We start from the raw sequence: 18,078 nt of genomic DNA, 5'->3' as shown, positions 1-18,078 counted from the left end.
ACAGACAATGTGGCTGGGAAAGTTACACGCAGTCTCTCAAAATGTCAGTTTCCAAGTCTATGCCATGGAGATGATAATGATAATGATAATAATAATAATAATAATGATAATGTTAACTCATAGGAGTGAGGTTAGAAATTAAAGGCAAAAGCGCATATTGCCGGGATCATCAAACTGACCTATTATTATACTAGTAAACTCTAATTAATTAATCCTCACATTAACACTTAGCACTTGCTAATGATAACCAAGGCATTGCCATTCTGTAACCCTTGGATCCTACGCTTCTTCTGATGCCCAGAGGGCCGTACCAGCAATTAGGCAAGTTGAGGGTGATGCTGGCCTGGGTGTCCGACCCAAACCTCATGTAGCCCGGTGTCCCCAGGCAGATGTAGAGGGCAGTGACAAGGGACATCCCCAGGTACAGGACAAAGGAAAACTTCTGTGGATTCTTCATCTGGTTTTTCAGAGGCAGAACCTGGGGGCAGAAAGTGTGGGAAAGAAAAGGTGGAAAGACGTGGGACATCGTGAAGATGCAGCTGCCCGCACAAGCACGGATGTCCTCCTCTGGGTTGGCTCAGGCTCAGGAACGGGCCTCCCAGGCCACGCTGCTTTCATTTTCTCTCATGCTCGCTCCTGTCAGGGATGCCACACTTGGCCCTGGCTGGTTAGTAAATTCTCACTTGGCCTTCAGGGCTTACCGTGGTACCTGGACCTGCAGGCACGCTGTGCACATATGCTAACTTTTCCTTCCTCGGGCAGTGATACGCTTCACTTTTCATAAATTCTACTAGACACCTGGAAGTAAAAACTGGCCTCCCCAAAGAGCAGCAGGGACTACTCACATTCAGACTCATGAATCTTACCATGCCAATGCTTTCAAATGTGAAGATGGTTGTACCAAAGAATAGAAGCAAGGTTTTCCAGTTTGCCATCAGGGGTAGGTTGCTGGGATATGGAATTCCCTGAAAAAACACAAGAGAAAGTCATTGGCTTTGCCATGGTGTAGGAGTCATCCCAAACCTTTCCTCCTAGAAGCTGGGTTAGACCCGCCTCACGAGCACTGGAGTCCCCACTGGGTACCTAGAACCAGGCTGAGCTGCGGAGATCATGATAAATCAAGGGCTTGCAGACTCCTGTCAAAATGTCATCAGTGAGCGGCACGTGACAATTAAGCTGCATCTGGTGGCAGGCTTTAAACCAGAATCCAACACTTATTTTAATCTGTGCGCGGTTTACCCATTATTTTATTTACCACGTCTGCCCATGTCTCTTTCTTGCTCTATGCGCTTATCTCAGCCACAGTTTTGCTAAGTCCACGAGTAACCCAAGCTCAAATGAATGAAAAACAAACATCACTGGACAACTTCTTTGAATGGGGTGGGCGGAGAAATCCAGTGATGAGATAGCAGAAGACGCTAAGACTGCCGACAGAAAGAAAGCGGCATTTAAATGAATACCAAGAGCGCTGCTTAAATTACAGGTTCACTGCAACAGATGATTCACATTCTCCAAGCCCGCTCTGTAAAATGTGATGACTGCTACGCAACGAAGCCACAAAACCTTCTAAACTGCTTTTCCACATGGAGACCAAGCACCCTGTATTAAAAGACAAGCGTTTGGAAATTTTAAAAAGATAAAAACATGAACATGAGAAACAGAAGCAACTGTTGAATGCCACCACTTCACCAAGTGTGCCTGCACTGAGCGCAGCACTTTTGTGTTTTTGTTTTTGGTTTTTTTTTGGTACCGGGAATTGAACTCAGGATTTTGCACTTACCAGGCAGGTGCTTGTACCGCTGAACTACATCCCCAGCCCCGAGTAGCATTCTTAGTGTTTAACTGCTTTGCTAAAGCTAAGAAGCCCTTTACTGTTGGTGAAGAGTTGCTCCTGCTTGCTGCTGAGGACATTTGTCATGAATGTTTCAGAGAGGTTGCAGTTGGAAGAGAGGCGTAAATTGACGAAATAGCAGTGGACCTGAGGCACAATTGCTTGAGAGGATTGGTGAGTCACTGTGGTTGGTGATTCTGTCCGTGTTGATGAGTCTATCTGTGCTGACAACCGGCAGCAATGCTGATTTTCATGTGATACATTTTTCAGGAAGATGTGCAAGAGGATACGTTATGCGCACCCCTGTTGCCAAACAATAACCACAGTTGTAGGGTTATCCAAGTACTTGAATGATTACATAGCAGGAACACCGAATGGGTTGTTCTGCGGCAGTATATACACAGGCAGAGTGGTTCCCTTGCATGCATGGCTTGCTGGTTTCACTAATGTGGTCAGAGAAGCAGCTTCTGAATGCGAGTTTATGCTTGGTGTCATCCAGGGGAAAATGCTGCTTAGCCAAAAAATGTCACCAGAACTCAACAATGTTTTACAGGGTGTGATTATCAACTGCATAAGTACCTGCCCTTAACTCACATCTGTTCACACAGCTCTGTGGGGAGCGGATGCAGACTACACCTGTCCTCTTGTACACAGGAGCAAGATGACTTTTTAATTGTGGATCCCAGGCCTGAGTTTTGAGTTATGAGAGCCACTCTAGAAATTTCTTTTAGGAAAACACAACTGGGAGCACATTTTGGTGACACGGAATGGGTTATAAAAAACGCTTACTCACGTGACATACTCAACCTGCTCAGCAAACACATCCTGTCACTTTGGAGGGGAACAGCAACTGTGTTCAAGTTGGCAGATAAAGTGGATGCATTCAAAGCCAAACTGAAATTAGGAGGGTGACAAGAGAACACTGGGATTTGTGATGAGTTTCAAACATTAGCAGAGATTTCAAGAGAGATTGAACCAGAGCCTTCTTTCTCCCAGGTGATGTATGATCACCTGTCTCAGCTTTCAGAAGAGTTTGTGCACATTATTTCCCAACCATAAAAGACCCCTGAACTGGAAAGAAATGGATCTGTGACCCCTTTGTGAATAAGCCAAGTGAATTGATTTTAGTTTTTTTTTCTGGTACTGGGGATTGAACTCATGACCTTGCACTTGCCGGGCAGGCGCTGTGCCGCTGAGGTAAATCCCGAGCCCCTTAAGCCAAGTGAATTGAGTTTGTCTGTGTTAGAGGAGGAGCAACTGCTTGAGGTCATAACTGATGGTGACCTTAAAGTATGTTTGAGGCAACTTCAAATCTCCATATATTCTGGATTAAAGTCAAGGGGGAATGTCCTACTATTGCCACAAAAGCACTGAAAAGCCTGCTTCTATTTCCAACATCCTGTCTTTGTGAAGCAGGGTTTTCTGCAGTGACAGCCACCAGAAAGAGACTACAAGACAGTTGGATATAAGTAACACACTGGGTGTCACTGCCCACTCCCCCAGGTGGGATGCTCTAGAGGCAGGAGAACAAGCTCAGGGCTTCTGAGTGTGCATTACGGGGCACTGTGTAATTATTTCATTATATGTTCAATGTCATAATGATAGAAATAAAGTGCACAATAAATGAAACACGCTTGAATCATCCCAAAGACATCATCCTGCCTCTGTCTGTGGAAGAATCGGCTTCCACGAAACTGGCCCCTGGAACCAGAAAAGCTGGGGCTGCCGGTTTAAGTGAAGGGCTGACTCATGAAGCACCAGGTAATGAGAGGAATGCAGCTCCAAGCTCATGTCGGGGCAGAAACTGGTCCAGGTGGGAACGGGAATCAGTGGTGCTGAGTAGGGTACCTTCAGGGAGAAAGGGATTCTGAATAACATCGTGGTCACTGAGCATGAGGGATAATGAAATGGCATCTGTATGATTATTATGGGACGTGGACAGTAAAGACTGCTCAGGAGGTTTCGCGGGGGATAGGGACTCTTTCAGGAACTGACTAGAGCCCATGCTTGTATGTACCTACACCTGCAACCACTCATTTACATTTTGTCTATGCCCTGAGGCTGCATGTTTATCTGGCAGAGGAGATCCCAAGGCAGCACAGCTTCCAGACTTTGAAGCTGTCTGGTGCACAGGGAGTGGAGGACACTGTGTCCATGGATCTGGACAATGACGGTACAGATGTGCAGGAGCTTAATGAGAACCCTAGGAGGAGCTGATGATGGAAGAATCGCTGAACTCCAGAACGAGCAGCAAAGCCGCTTGTGGAGGAGTGGAAGAGGAAGAGGAAGATAGGGAGGAGGTTGGCAGTGGTGTGATGAAATCCACTGTGGGAACATGGAAGGAGCACCAGGATTTCTTTGGGAAGCACTACGAAGCAGACCTGAGCAGGACTTAAATTAATCAATTGGCTTTTCATGTTCACTTGTGAATCTGTCCAAGGCCTAGGTTCCTTATCTGGAAATAGTGGACTCACAGTAAATGAACCTCTGTGAGAACCTGCAGTGGTGGATGAAGCCAGAAAGCCTCAAAGGACAAGCCTAGATCACAGCCAAGGACACCTGGATCAGATCTCAACTGGATAAAGACCATAGCCTCAGGCACCTCATTCTTCAGTAGATTAATTTAATACCTTACTTAGAGAAGTCCTTGAGTGGTTCCGCCTTTCTTGAGTACTCCCCTCCCTTCCTCTGATAACCAAATAAATACAGGCCATCCAGAGAAGGTCTTGGTCTTAGCCCTGAGAGAATCTTGAATTGTGTGGGAGGGCTTTGATTCTCCTGGAGACCTGAAATCATTTCATTTGTCTCTTTTTATTTTGTCTTCCCAGTACACTCATTCAGGAGATTGCAGACCAGATCAGCCTGCAATAACTAATGGATATTATTAACCTGATAAGCACCACTCCAACATAACTGTAATGCACAGAGTGTTGAGTCTGATGAATGATAATGTGGTCTTTCCTTTCCAGAGGGTCATTCGGCATAGGAAAAAGTAAGTGATAGTAGACAGATTTTTTTTTGTCAAGATTGACTCTGCAGCTAAGGGACAAAGAAGAGAGGATTGCCCTGCAGGAGACCTTTCTATGTCCTTATGGAGAGGACTCTCCCTGCAAACAGTAACCCTTCCCACCCACCTTCCCGTCCTCCACCCCAGAAGTCACCTCTAGCAAGGTTAGTGTTCGTGAACCGAGGCACCACTGTATTTGTCACAGTGGCAATAGGGAACTAATCTACCATAAAAACTTTCAGACCCAAAGAAATGACACTGTGAAGGCAGAATTCAGGACCTGTGAGGATAGGAGAGCACAGGCCTGGGAGGCAAACTGACTGGAATTAGTGGGAAAACCTCTTTGTATTTATTGAGCTCCTTGTCTGGAAAGGAGATGAGGATAGCCCTCCCCAAAAAGTATCACCGTGAAGATCCAATGGGATAAAGCACTTGGCAGCAAGAAGATGAAGTCCTTTTATCATCTAGGTATCCCTGTCCAACTGCTACTGTTACAGTTTTGGGTGGTTATTCCCTAAGTGTGACTCTCCCCATGTGAATGTGACATCTGTGACAGTAGACACTTAGCTATTTTTTCACTTGCCGTTGAATTCTAGTCATCCCTTGCACAACACCAGGTTACAGAAGGTATTCAGAAACTGTGAGCTGTGGAGTGACACATTGTTGTCCGATATGACAATGAGGAGGAGGAGGAGGAGGAGGAGGAGAGAAGGACGCTGATGATTAGTTTGACAGCTCAGGGGACAGAGGTGTTCTTAGATATACCCTTGGCAGGGACTTCTCAGAGCAAGGGCCACCTTCCTCACCTTCACCTGCCCATTATGAGCTCAACCCTCCCCGAGCCTGACCCCCTTCCTCCATGGCTTCAGACAAGACCTGGATGATGTACTCGAAGATCAGGGCCATGCTCCCCAGGGTGGTGATGTTGGCCAGCATTGAGAATATGGACAGCAACCTGAGGTTCTGGATAAACGCCAGTATGATCAGGAAGGGCAGGATTGTCAGCATGTAGAAGCGCATGTCCAGGATAGGGGTCAGCATCGGGATCTCCCTGGGCTGGCAGGTGTTGGAGGTGATGTGAGCTTCTTCCATGACCTGAGTGAGAGCATAATGAAAGGTGGGGTGGTGGTGATCAGCAGAGGATGCCCAGTGCAATTAGAATTTCAGATGATCAGCAGATAACTTTTTAGTACAAACACACTCCAAATATTGCATAGGTCGCACTTAAAGTGAAAAGAAAATAGTACTGTTTATCTGAAGTTCCATTTTAACTGGGTGCCATGTGTTTTTATTTTCCAAATCTGGGTACCTTAACTGCGGTGCCCATGAGTGTGATAACCAGAAACACTTAGAATCATAAAATCTCAAGGCTGAAAGTTCCTTTTGTCATCTCGCCCAATCTTTTCCTCCCCACCTAGTGGTTTTCTTCTGTATAACTAGGTGAAGGGAGCTCATCACACATACACATCCTCTCCAACCTTAGCGCTATCAGTTGGAAATCTGCTTGAACTGCCCTTCTCTAGAGCTGATCGGAGGTCTTTCTGGCTGTGTGGACATGCAAAAACAGGTGTGCTCCTCTGTCCCACAAAGCTGAGGAAGAATGCTAGGACCAATTTGCAGAGTACATTAGAGATGCAAGGAGGGAAGGTTGCAATTGATTTGCCTCATATTTAGTTAGTTCCGCATCTTTTACATGACATCATGGGATAGCCAAAGTGCTTTTCAGGCTGAACATCAAGTTAACTTGGCTCCTCTCTCATCCCTTCAGAATGTGATTCTCAGGACTGATAGAACTCCAATTGTGGTCTAATCAGGGGGTAGAAGTGAAGCTGTCACCTCCCTTGACATAAATGTTATGCTTTTTCTAGTGTAACTCTAGCAGTGAGGAGTCTGCTTTCCCCCAGGCTGGTGAGAAGAGGCCTCTTTACCTGTTGTAAACTGTCTGCGATAAACATAAAATAAACACTGCAGAAACCCAGCTGGTAATGATTAATAAGAAGCTGACAGTGTACCTGAAAAAGAAAAGAGGCAGAGAGAGAAAACAAACATTAAAGTTATTTTTAAGAGTGCTTTTTATATTTTTTTAACAATTACTATAGTTTTTTTTTTTTCTTTTGACTGCTTCATGTGGTTCTGGGGATGGAAACCAGTGCCTCTTGCATGTTAAGCAAGTGCTCTACTATTGAGCAATGTCTCCAGTTTTATACATAGCATTATATTAAAACCCTTAAAAATTTTAAGTTGCTATATTCTCCTTGCTCTGTTTTTTTCTTCTGTGCAGACTTTTACTTTGTGGTTGCTCTGAAGACCTCAGGTGTCTGTCTTGTAGTACATCCTGCTTCCTGGATTTGGTTGATGACTTCCTCATGCCATCATCTGTCTTGTTCCTCTATCCCCTGTACTTCTTGTAAACTGGTATTAGAGCCCATGATTTGATTTGATGACATCTCTTCATTTATTTTTTAGCAAGCATATTTCAAAAGTGGCATTTGTTCCTACACCTGCTACAGTCCATGACAAGTGTGCCTGGCCATCCCCTGTCTAAAGGCAGTGCTTGGTGCTAAGCTTAGTACACAGGCCTGGGGCAGCAGGACTGCTTCCTTCATATTCCCACTGGCTTTTCGCCTCAGGCTTGCTCATGCATGAAACATTGCCTGTCTCGGATGGACAGCATCCAATCAAGCTCCACAGGCATATCAGGTACACTCAAAATTACAAATCACTGGTTGAACCAAAATTATTTCCCCAAATGTTTCCAACTCCCTTTAAGCCACTGTATATCCAAATAAATGGCACAGTGTGAGCTTGATGTGTGGGAGCTCCACGTTTTGGGTTCTGCTCCTTGGTCTACCACTAAACTCCTGTGTGATCCTGAACAACGTTATTGCCCTCTGGGGTTCATTACACTGTTTCTGTCTCAGCAGGCATGAATAAAGTAAACTCTAAAACCATTCCTGCCCTAAATGTTTATTCAGTGTCATCAGAAATTGATCATCGCCCCGTCTGTCTGATAACTAGAGTGACTCCTGACTGGGAGGACGAGCTCCTGAGAATCCAGGGCAGGAGAGGCAGAGGGTGGAGGCAGCCACAGCGTCGACTCCTGCTTCCCAGAGGGCTCTGCTGGGCAAGCTGCAGTGTGAGGGTCTTGGCAAATCTCTGCTTCCCCACTACCAACGTCGTTGCCTTGGATATGGTATTTTATCAGCTCATTGTGTCCAGGACAATAAAATTCCACTCAGCCAAGTGTGGTGGCGAACACCTGTATCTCAGGACTTGGAAGGCTGAAACAGGAGGATCACCGTGATTTCAAGGCCAACCTGGGTTACGTTAGCGAGACCCTGTCTCAAAAACAAAATAATAGCAACAAGAAAAATCCCGCCCTGTCTACCTCGCAAGGTTGTCAAGATGATCAGCGATGCCAAGGTGGAAAACCGTTTTGTACGTCGTTCACTTTTTATCAAGCGAGGGAAGGCCACCCGGTGGGGCTGAGGAGATTTCCCAGAGGGTGGGTGGGGACCTCAACTTCTCCCCACCCGCAGGGCAGGCAGTAGGCTCCCGACTTGAAACTTCAGGTTGTGTTGGTGAGAGTCATCGATTAACGAGGCGGAGTTAAAGAAATCACACTCAGCGAATAGAGCGTGATGTAATCAGGGAGAAGTGTGCTATGGGCTGGGCAGCGACCCTGTGCGTTCTTACTCTGTTCTGGGTGCCGTGCTTAGGACAGACGCCCTCAGACGTGTACCCCCAGTGTCCGCAGGTTGCTGGGGCTGACAGGTGAGGGCTGGAATGTGAACACCCACAGTTTGCATTCTGGAAGTTTACAGATGTGGTGCCCCGTGGACAGCACGCTGCTCTGAGGTGCAGGACTGTGGCATCCGTGAGCGGTCAGCACTGGAAGAAGAGCAGGGGCCGAACCCACAGGAGGAAGGCTGGGGCCAGTGTCCAGGCTTAACGGGTCCTTCAAACTCGTGGGGATCTAGGAGTGAGGAGCCCAGAAGGGGGACAAAGCAAAACCACCCCAGCATTTAGGGTTAAATAAGCAGGTATTGTAATCTTAGGTAACTTTTTGTTCTGCAGGTGCAGTTTTCTTAAAAGTCCAGTTTTTTTTTTGTTTTGTTTTTTGTTTTCTGGTACTGGGAATCGAACTCACGACCTTGTGCTTGCCAGGCAGGCGCTGTGCCGCTGAGCTAAACCCCAGCCCCCAAAGCCCAGTTTTAATAGTATGATTTTCCTGTCTCCTTTCCGTCCGTCTTTATTTCTTCTCTCCTGCCCACCCCAGGATCAGCCTACGTGCTCACACCTTGGCGGGAGGAACAAAGAAAACCGCGGTCCACAGCCACCCTGGGGAGCACCGGGCGCCTTAACGAACAGTGGGCTGCGTCTGTCTGTCTGTCCCGCAGTGGAAGGCATGGAGGCACAGAATTTGATGAAAAAGCACATTTCTAAAACTATGACTCTAAGTAAGGCGCAAGAAAACATGCAGCAAATTATAGATGTCTACCGGTCAAATTGTACAGGTCGAAGGGCGTATTTACGCGCTGGGTAGGAACTACCCCGTTTGGATGAAGGGGTGAGGAGAGGGCTCCGCGGGCGTCTCGGCACTGTCTGCTGACTGCCAGAAGGAACACATTCATTTAAAGCTTGTGTGAACAGAAATACAGTCAGGACAGGAGAGAACAGTCACGACAGCCGCTATCCCTGCAACCCCGAATCTGAGGATCCACCTGCCCCACTCCGAGTGGGTCCTCAGCCAGGGGCTCGAGCAGCTTTCCAGGCTGTACATTGTGGTCTCCCCGTAGTTCACAAAGGTCTTCTGCAGCCTGGAGGGAAGGACACAGACTGTGTGACTGGAAACGTTTCTGTGGCAGGACCGAGCACTCCCCGAGAGAGCAACTCGCACACACGAGTGTTCACATGGGGTGCGCGGATGGTTTCCTAGCAATAGTGCAGTTTATATGCTTTCTGGAGTTTGCCTTTTATTCTTTGTTTTTTTGCAGTATTTTTTAAAGCACAAATACTTAAGCAGACCTCACTGGATAGAGTCAACAGTGGCTTGCAGGGATTTAGATCAGAAAGTGACAGAGGGCGCGGGCAGGGGCAGGAGAGGGGAGGGGGCGGGTGTGCCTGGCCCCTCACCATCTCTGGATTTCCGCTCCTCTTTCCCCTCTCCCAGGGTGCGTGATGGGCTCAGACACCCGGCCTGGACCGGATCCAGGCAGACACACCCTGCTAGGATGCGATGCCCAAGTCCCAGGCTCTCCCTCTTCCTGGGTAGACCTCACCAAGGCAGGTGAAGGCCCGGCTATAGAACCATCTTGGTTCTGGGCAGGTGGAACTTGGGGCAGCCACAGGTCACTAAGGCCCAGGAGACTCTGCTAGTTGCAGAACTGCTAAGACTCAGAAAAGCCCCAGGCACGTTGGGAAATCAGGGTTTGAACCCCACATCCCTGCAGACCACTGGGGACCCAGAACCATCTAGTTCCAGGCTTCGCACTTTTCCTGGGCAGTCTAGGGTTGGGGAGAGACCGTGAGGGGTGGATACGGGGTGCGGTGGAGAAACCTCTTCTGTCTGCCTTGGGGATGGCTTTGAACACAGCTGTCTCCTTCAGCCAGCTCCTGTGCCTGAGCTTTGGTCGGGGTTGCAAGCAGAGCAGGTGTCTGACTCCCGTGGCCTTAGCGAAATGGTTGCAGGTTAAAAGAATAGGGCCAGGCATGGTGAGGATGCCGGGATTCTCAGCTACTTGGGAGGCTGATGCAGGGGGACAGTGAGTTTGAAGTGAGATCTTGTCTCAAAATTTAAAAAAATAATTTAAAAGAGGCCTGGGACGCAGCTCAGCAGTGGAGCACTGGCCTCGTGTGCACAAATCTGCGCTCAATCACCAGTATGGTGGGGGCAGGGCAGGGGGAGAAAAGAAAGAAAGAAGGAAAGAAAGAATAGGGTGTCATGTTACAGTGCATGTACCACTCCCTGCAATGAATGCGGTCATTAGGTACTGCAAACATGTTCTAATAAGAATTTTCAAAAAGAAAAAATTTTAACGTGCAGTCTCCAGGCTTTTAAACATTGGCTTAAAAAACAAACCCCAAAGGCTGCCTGAGGGCCACAGTCAGCTCATCGGCCATCAGCCTAAAAACTCTGCGTTAGGAATGGGAGAGAAGTCACAGCAGAACCTCAGAAAGAGACGGCCACGAGCGCCCAGGTGTCAGAAGCCTGCGTGGCCCGCAGCATGGTCTGGGGAGGGCAGGTTTACAAAATGCACAAGAATGGAGTCAGACAGGTCTCCGAATACCAGTTCCGCCGCTTCTTAGCTGCGTGACCCTGGGCAAAGCAGTTAAGCCTCACTCAGTTTGCTCATCTGTAAAATGAGAACAAAGTGCCTACCATAGAGGGTCGCTGGAAGGCTCCGCCGTGCTAACCCGCCTGGCAAACTCACACAATTAACGTAATTACTGGATAAGCAAAGGCTCCTAAAGGTGTTTCCCGGGCTGCAGGGTGCTCCTGGATGGCCGGCCGGGGCTCCAGGTGCGCCTGCTTGTGCTCCATGGATTTGGCTTTATAAGGCGTTTAATTCAGTGTCCCCTCTTACTTGAGCTCTTTCCCCTTAGGAGACCTACTTGGATGTGAAGGCTTTGGGAGCGCTGAGGCCCGTGATCTCATTAGTATATTTGCTCACTAGCATATTTGTTTTCATTGCAATTGTCTTTTCTCTCAATAAATTATTATAATCAACAACACACACTAACTGTACAGGTCAACGGGGTCGCTACGTACCCGGATGTACCCATCCCTACTTCTGCTTTTGGCTTCTCTTTCTCTGGTCCTCTCCCCCTCCCTCCAGTGCCAGTCCCAGGGCCTACATGTCCCTCTTAATCTTTTTCTATCCTTTCTTCCTCTACCCGTTCCTAGCTCTAGGGGCTGCTTTTCTGGCTCGTACTTCCACACAGTTGACGCATTGGATTCTGTAAGTGGTTGAGAACGTGCGCTGCTTGTCTTTCTGTGCTTGGCTTTTTTCACCCAACATTCTGATCTCCAGTTCTAATCACGTTGCTATGAATGGCAGGACCCCATTCTTTTTCATAGCTGAGTAGTATTCCATCATGTCTTTTCTTTCTGAGATTGTTTTTTGCATTAAAATTTCAAATGGCTGAACCTTGAGTGTTATGTGGACTTTTAAGGGCTGAAGTCGTTGTAAATGACTCATTTCATTGTAAGTATGTGTATTGCTTTTACTAAGTTGTCCTGAAAGGGGTTTGCCTGGAACAAATTACCCTGGCAAGGGGTGGGGAGATTAGAAGGAAAAGCAGGTAGGTCTAAGCATCTTGCATGTACCTGGTGGTTCATGGGGTGCTTCTGCATCTACTGGGGACCCAGCTCAGGGGGTATGGGATGCCAGTGAACTCTGTCAGCCTGTTTAGCACCTTTAGGATGGACAGCAGTTGGGGAAGGGGCTGGGGAGGCAGCCCCCTCAGTCAGGCCTGCAGTCAAGGGGTTTGACTCCCCCGGGCGCAGTGGTGCTGGGTGAGAGGGAGGCGGCCCTGACCTCCGTGTGAGGCGCTGTGTGCAGTTCAGCAGGATGACCATGCAGTGCACCGTGAGGATCCCCATGGCCAGCAGGCTGACCAGCCCGACCTGGGGAGAGGACAGGTGGACGTTAGCTGCCGGCCCGCCGTACCTTCCCTGGCCTCTTCTTAGAACGCTGCCTGGGACGGGACACCTGCGGAGTGCCCCGGGCCCTGTGGGTTCTGCACCACCCCAGGACCCCAGCCTCCCCTCCAGCGACAGAGCGCGGCACTCCCCACAGCTGTGTCTCTCCTCCTCTGCCTCCGGGGCTAGCCTGTGAGCGTCCTGACGGCAACTTTAACCCCTGTATGAGCCCTGGTATAGCAGCAAAGAAGGCCAAGGTAGATAGAAATTGACGTGTAGTCAGACAATCACTGGGCGGCCAGGAAGTCAGCACCAAAAAACAAGGACGTCAGAACTGGGGCCTGAGGCAGTCTGAAAGAGCCAGGCCCCCACCGAGGGGCAATAGCCAGGCCTGCGGCAACTTAGGGTTGCACTGTGATTAGCACCACCTGGCCCCCTGGGCCCTGAGAGGCCCCCAGCGGATAGGTGGGGATCAGAGCATGTGTGCTGCCCTCTCCTCCCTTCCCAGGGATTCCTTTGATCCTTCCCTGCACCCCTGCTGTGGGACGTCTTTCCCTGTTGGAGCAGTGTTAGCTGAGCGGCTCTACTGCGCCTGTAACCCCTCAGGTTGTAGTCGGGCCCACGCTGTCCCCACGTGGTGACTCTGCTGTGGGAATTCCCCCCACTGGGGGTCGCCCTGTCCCTGAGGAGCTTTCTCTCAACCACCTTTTCTACTCTTAACCACCTTTGTCCCTTGGAATTCGTTCCTCCGCATCCGGGTAACGCAGACTCAGCACATCGGACATCCAGCAAGTCGGGAGGTGCAGTTTTCCTCTGTCGCTAGCTCTCACCTCCCCTCAGACACTGGAAGACCAAGGTCCCTTTGATGACCGAGTTCCCTTCCTTTCTGCGTCCTTAGCATCGGGGCTGTGAGGTTCTGCTGTACGGAGTGGGCTGTGCCTTGTGGGTAGCTGAGCAGTGTCCCTGGCTTCTGCTCACCAGCTGTCAGGGGCCCCCCAGGATGTGACAATCCCGAATCTCTCGCATTGCAATGGGGGGTGCACACCATGATCTTGGTTGGGGGTCACTGCTCGTTTGTATCCAGTTGATCCATATTGCTTTAAAAAAGTGTGGCCAGTTTTAAATAATCTCCCAGATGCGATCAGCAAGGCCAAAAGGGGGATTCTCCCCCTGCTTTGCTGTGGACACCTGTGCCCTGAGACAACATTATCTGTCACAGAGGAACAAGTGAAGGACCAGGAGCACATGCCCCCGGCTTCCTGTGGTGGTGCCTCCTCGGGCACAGGCTTCCCTGTCTTGTTGGCTTTTGTACTCCCAGGGCCTGAGGCTGCACATGGTAGATGCACAGTAAGTATCTCTCAACCGGATGGGGGTCAGGGGTTCTGGGGGAGGTGGGGGTGGAGAAATTGTACAACAACTCTTAGGAGGAACATTCCAAGTCTAAAAGAGCCACCTTAACAGGCCCCACCGCAGGGCAAGGACAGTCTGGCTGGAGGTGAACTGGCTCCACGCCTTTCCTGCAGGCCCTTAGGGCCTGGAGGACTGCAGAGGACTGGGTCCCAGCTCTGGGTTGGGACCACTGCAGGTCAAGGCAGGGCAGAGGAAGCAAGGGCCTTGCTGTACTTTCCTTAGAGCTGGGGGCCCCTTGCAGTGCGAAAGTGTACATTGGTATCAGTTCAGTGCAACGGACATTGAAGGGCTTCGTGCATGCTGGGCAAGGTGTGAAGGGAAGCCAGGCTGCTGGGGACCTCACAGCCTCCAGTGAGGTCAGGAAGAAAGCTCCAGTACACAAAGAGGCACCCCTCACCTCAGTAAGCACCTCAAGAATTTAGGGGAGGCAAACATAGTGGTAGAGAAATACAGGGTGAGGGCAACACGGACATTCGTAGGAGACAGTGCAGTTGAGAGGGGAGGCAAATGTCAAAAGCAGAAGAAGCGAGGATCAGGCAAGGGCGCAGCCCAAGAGACAGCTACCAGGTGCGGGGAGGTGCTCCTGGGGCCCCCGTCACACACCAGCAAATGCCTTAAACACACCCGAACCTCCGCAGGAGGGGCTGTGTGAGTGAGTGAGGTGGGTGACAGGTAACTCTGGGGGCTGCCCGGGACAGTGGCAGAGGTCAGTGGGGCCGTGTGACCCCTCAGGGATGCCGGGCCTGGCTCAAGGTTGGCTGCAGGACACGGAATAGCACGCTTCCTGTGGAGCAGGCACCCCCAAATTGCCCACGGAGGAACTACAAAGGCCCTAGAGACCCGCTGCCCCCGTCCAGTGGGCGCCTCGCTCCCCGCCCGCGGTGCTCCTTACCAGCAGGCCTGCGTTCTTTATGGCCAGGGGCAGCCCCAGGAGCCCAGCGCCGAGGCTGCACTTCAGCAGGTGGATCAAGGTCTGCGTTGGCCTGGGAGGGGAAACGGAGAGGAGAGATGCTGTCAGGGGGCGCGTGTGGGCTCCACGACTGCCGGGAGGTGGACAAAGCCGGGTGTGCGGGCTCCATTGGAACCCTCAGCCCCCGTTCCCGCGGCTCAGCCAGTAATGCACACACCGCAGGCTCCAAAGAAACTGTGAATGCAACGCCCCCACTCCTGGAGAATGCCCCAGTGCCAGCTGGTTTACTAAGTCTAATCATTTGTTCGTGATTTACTCACTCAAATCTTATTTACTGAGATGGGTACTTATCTAACCTTCGGACAGACAAAATCAGTAAGAACCGCTGCAATTTTCAGAGTGTTTGTTTCAGAGTGTTTCAGGGTGTTTCAGGGTGAAAGCCATTCTTTGTAGCACCAGGTCAGTTTTAACTCACCCTCCAGGAAAAAGCCCCGGAGTCCTCTATGGAGCTTTTAGTGGCTCTAGTTCACCTCTCAGCCACTGGCTCAAGTGATGTTCACTGTGGACCTGGATTGAGATAGACACAGCTCCGTGGGCTGTGTTGTGTTAGAGCTATGCTACGCACTGGATACGGGTAAGGGTAATAATTTAATAGCTGCTGCTGCAGTCCACATGGAATATTCGCTGAGTGCCAGTGTTGGGTACCCAGTTCTGTTCCTCACAGTGGCACTGACACGGATTGTGGGGGGTGGAGAGTAGGACCTACGAGAGGATTCACAAAAGGGACTGAAGGGGATGGCGACTCTTAGCGTATCATTTTAAGATAGAATGATTCTAGTCTTAGTACAAGCCTCAAAATGTGTCTTGAGAAACATCCCAGAGGGGTTGTAAAGAGTTAGCTTTGCAGTCCTGACTTTGCCCTGGGAATGCTTCTCCAAAGACAAAGAACACCCCGGCCCAGATAACCACCTATGACCCTGCCTGGGTTATTTCATCCCTTCCCTGGGCCTAGATAAACACTGTAACCATGAAGAAAATGTATGGTTATCTAAAGGGCGAAAGATTTATACGATGTGAAGAGAAACCAGAGTATGTGTATGGTTATCTAAAGGGGGACATATAGAACAGAGTACAAGAAGTGTATATCATTGTGATTGGGCTCGTGACCGGAGCCTGATCCAGTCACGTGGCACAAGGAAAACAACGTGTGGCCAGGGCTACAACATTCCTATCTGTTACCATGCAAACCAAAAATGTATATGAGGCAGGAACAAAGGCAGGCAGGGGCCCACGTTCCTGCAAGTCAGGGATGAGGGGTGACTGGTCTAAATTTATTTAATAAACTCTGTTTGCTGTAAATAGAGTCCTCGGTCTCTTGTGGAATACAGCCTGATTTTTGCCGTTACAGGACTGAAAGGAAAAGTGAGTACAAAAGCCCTGAATTCAGAGGCTGAAGCCCGACTCTGAGTTCTGGCTCTGCTATTCCCCTGATGCATTTATTATGCCCTGGGGAGCCCATCAGCGGCTCACCCCCTTGGTCTCCTCATCTGTCAAGGGCATTGGCGATAATCCTGGCCCTGCCTATGCCCTCAGGATATGTAAGAATGAGGAGGTCACAGCATCGCAAAAAGCTGCCCAGCTGTGGACATCATCGTCTTCAAGGTCACCACCAGTGTCTGACCTTGGCAAGTCACCAGTGGCAAGGCCACCGCCAGGAGCAGGTAGAGTTGCTGAGGGGGAGAGGAGGCCAGGGCTGTGTGACCGGGAGGGAGTCCCCTCGCCTGGATGCAAGGCCCCGAGGAGGAGGCTGTGGGGGTCTAATCTCCTCTGGGGCTGCGCCACCCACAGGCCCGGGGGCCACATGAGAGCAGAGAGCAGCTGCCCAGCCAGTCCAGCACAGGGGCCTCAGGCCCAGGGCGGCGTCTCACCCTTTGGGAAGTGGAGGCCGCTGTGTTTCAGCACTACCCCGGGATGCTGGGGTCAGGAGCACAGGCGGCCCCTTCCCTTCTGAGACTCACCAGTCACAGTTGTGTCTATTCACCCAAGAATGGGAGGCACCAGTTATCCCCAGGCCTCCGAGAAGCAACTTTTTTTTTTTTTTTTTTAATTTTAAAGAGTAAAAGAAGGATAACATAATAATGGGGGGACTTAGCAAATTACAGACAAAATGGTAGGAAATTATCAATGGCTATTGTTTTACATATTGTTACCTACAAAATAGTTTCTCAGGAAAACAAATAGACAAATAATAGTGAGTTAGAGACAAAAGAGGTAGGAGATTATCAAGAGTTGTTGTACTATACTTTGGTATCTTCAAAGTGGCTTCTAAAGAAAATAAATAGAACTATACATGAGTGACCTATTGAAAAATCATTAACTATTCTCAATGGTTGTTGTAGGAAACACATAATAATAAACATACATCCATTTATGAAATAGGATAGGAACATTACAAACTTTACACAGTTATGGATAGATTAGTAGGAAAATATCAATGGCTACTGTAATACATGGTGGTATCTTCAAAGTGGTTTCTCAGGAAGACAGAGATATGCAAGAAGGATCTAATAAGTAGTTACAGCCTAAGGGTTGTCAAAAATAGCATATTACCTCCTCACCAGAGACTCCTTTCACTGAGGTATGATGGCTGGAAGGAAGGCCAGGATTGAAAAGAAGGACCGAGAGACTTGCACCTGTGACTAGTAACAGGCTGTTTTCTTGTTCCTCCATAGTCATGATTACCCAGGACTCCTAGATGGAGATGACGGTCTGGCCAGAGGGCGAAGGCAGAGTATGCCCCAAGCCCTCTCATTCCTGTTGGACTAACTGGTAGCATGGGTCTGAGCTCTGGGGCCTCCACCTCAGAGGGCAGACCGATCTCCAGTGGTCTCCTTTGCATCCAGGGCATGGCCCATTGGGCCTCCCAGGGCAGTTCCTCTTGAGGTGGCCCGGCTTTTAACAGTGGTAGCAGATGAATGCAGTTCTTGAGTTCTTCTTGGGGCCCCGGGAATCAGACCTGGGATCTGTTTCTCTTAGTGGTGCAGTAAAAGCAGCTGCTTTTTCTCGGTCTCTTTGTTTTCTCTCGTTGGCCTCCTCCTCATCATGGCTATAGAATACTGAGGAGGCAACTCTTACTAACATCTCAAGTGAGCTGTCTGGGGTGAAAGCCATTCTTTGTAGCTTTTTCTCTCCAGCTTCCCATTGCTTTGGGACCCCACAACCAGTTAGTGTCCTCTCCCCAACTATCAACACAGGCAGCAGGAATCTTGCTGCAG

At 49.5% G+C, this 18,078-nt stretch overlaps 1 protein-coding gene across 1 annotated transcript in view; it reads right to left on the bottom strand.

Moving 5' to 3' along the window:
• The window catches only part of Slc36a3 (solute carrier family 36, member 3), a 28,753-nt gene that overhangs the window by 8,106 nt on the left and 2,569 nt on the right, over positions 1-18,078 (bottom strand). The window contains 8 exon segments of the mRNA XM_005376056.2: positions 312-478; positions 867-965; positions 5,715-5,933; positions 6,767-6,822; positions 6,825-6,850; positions 9,563-9,658; positions 12,380-12,468; positions 14,786-14,876. Of these exon segments, the coding sequence (XP_005376113.1) occupies positions 312-478; positions 867-965; positions 5,715-5,933; positions 6,767-6,822; positions 6,825-6,850; positions 9,563-9,658; positions 12,380-12,468; positions 14,786-14,876 (843 nt within the window).

The sequence above is a fragment of the Chinchilla lanigera genome, unplaced genomic scaffold (genome assembly GCF_000276665.1).
Source record: "Chinchilla lanigera isolate Chin_1 unplaced genomic scaffold, ChiLan1.0 scaffold00007, whole genome shotgun sequence".
NCBI lineage: Eukaryota > Metazoa > Chordata > Mammalia > Rodentia > Chinchillidae > Chinchilla > Chinchilla lanigera.
Note: the sequence above shows the minus strand (reverse complement) of the source record. Positions and strands in the feature narration are given on the sequence as shown.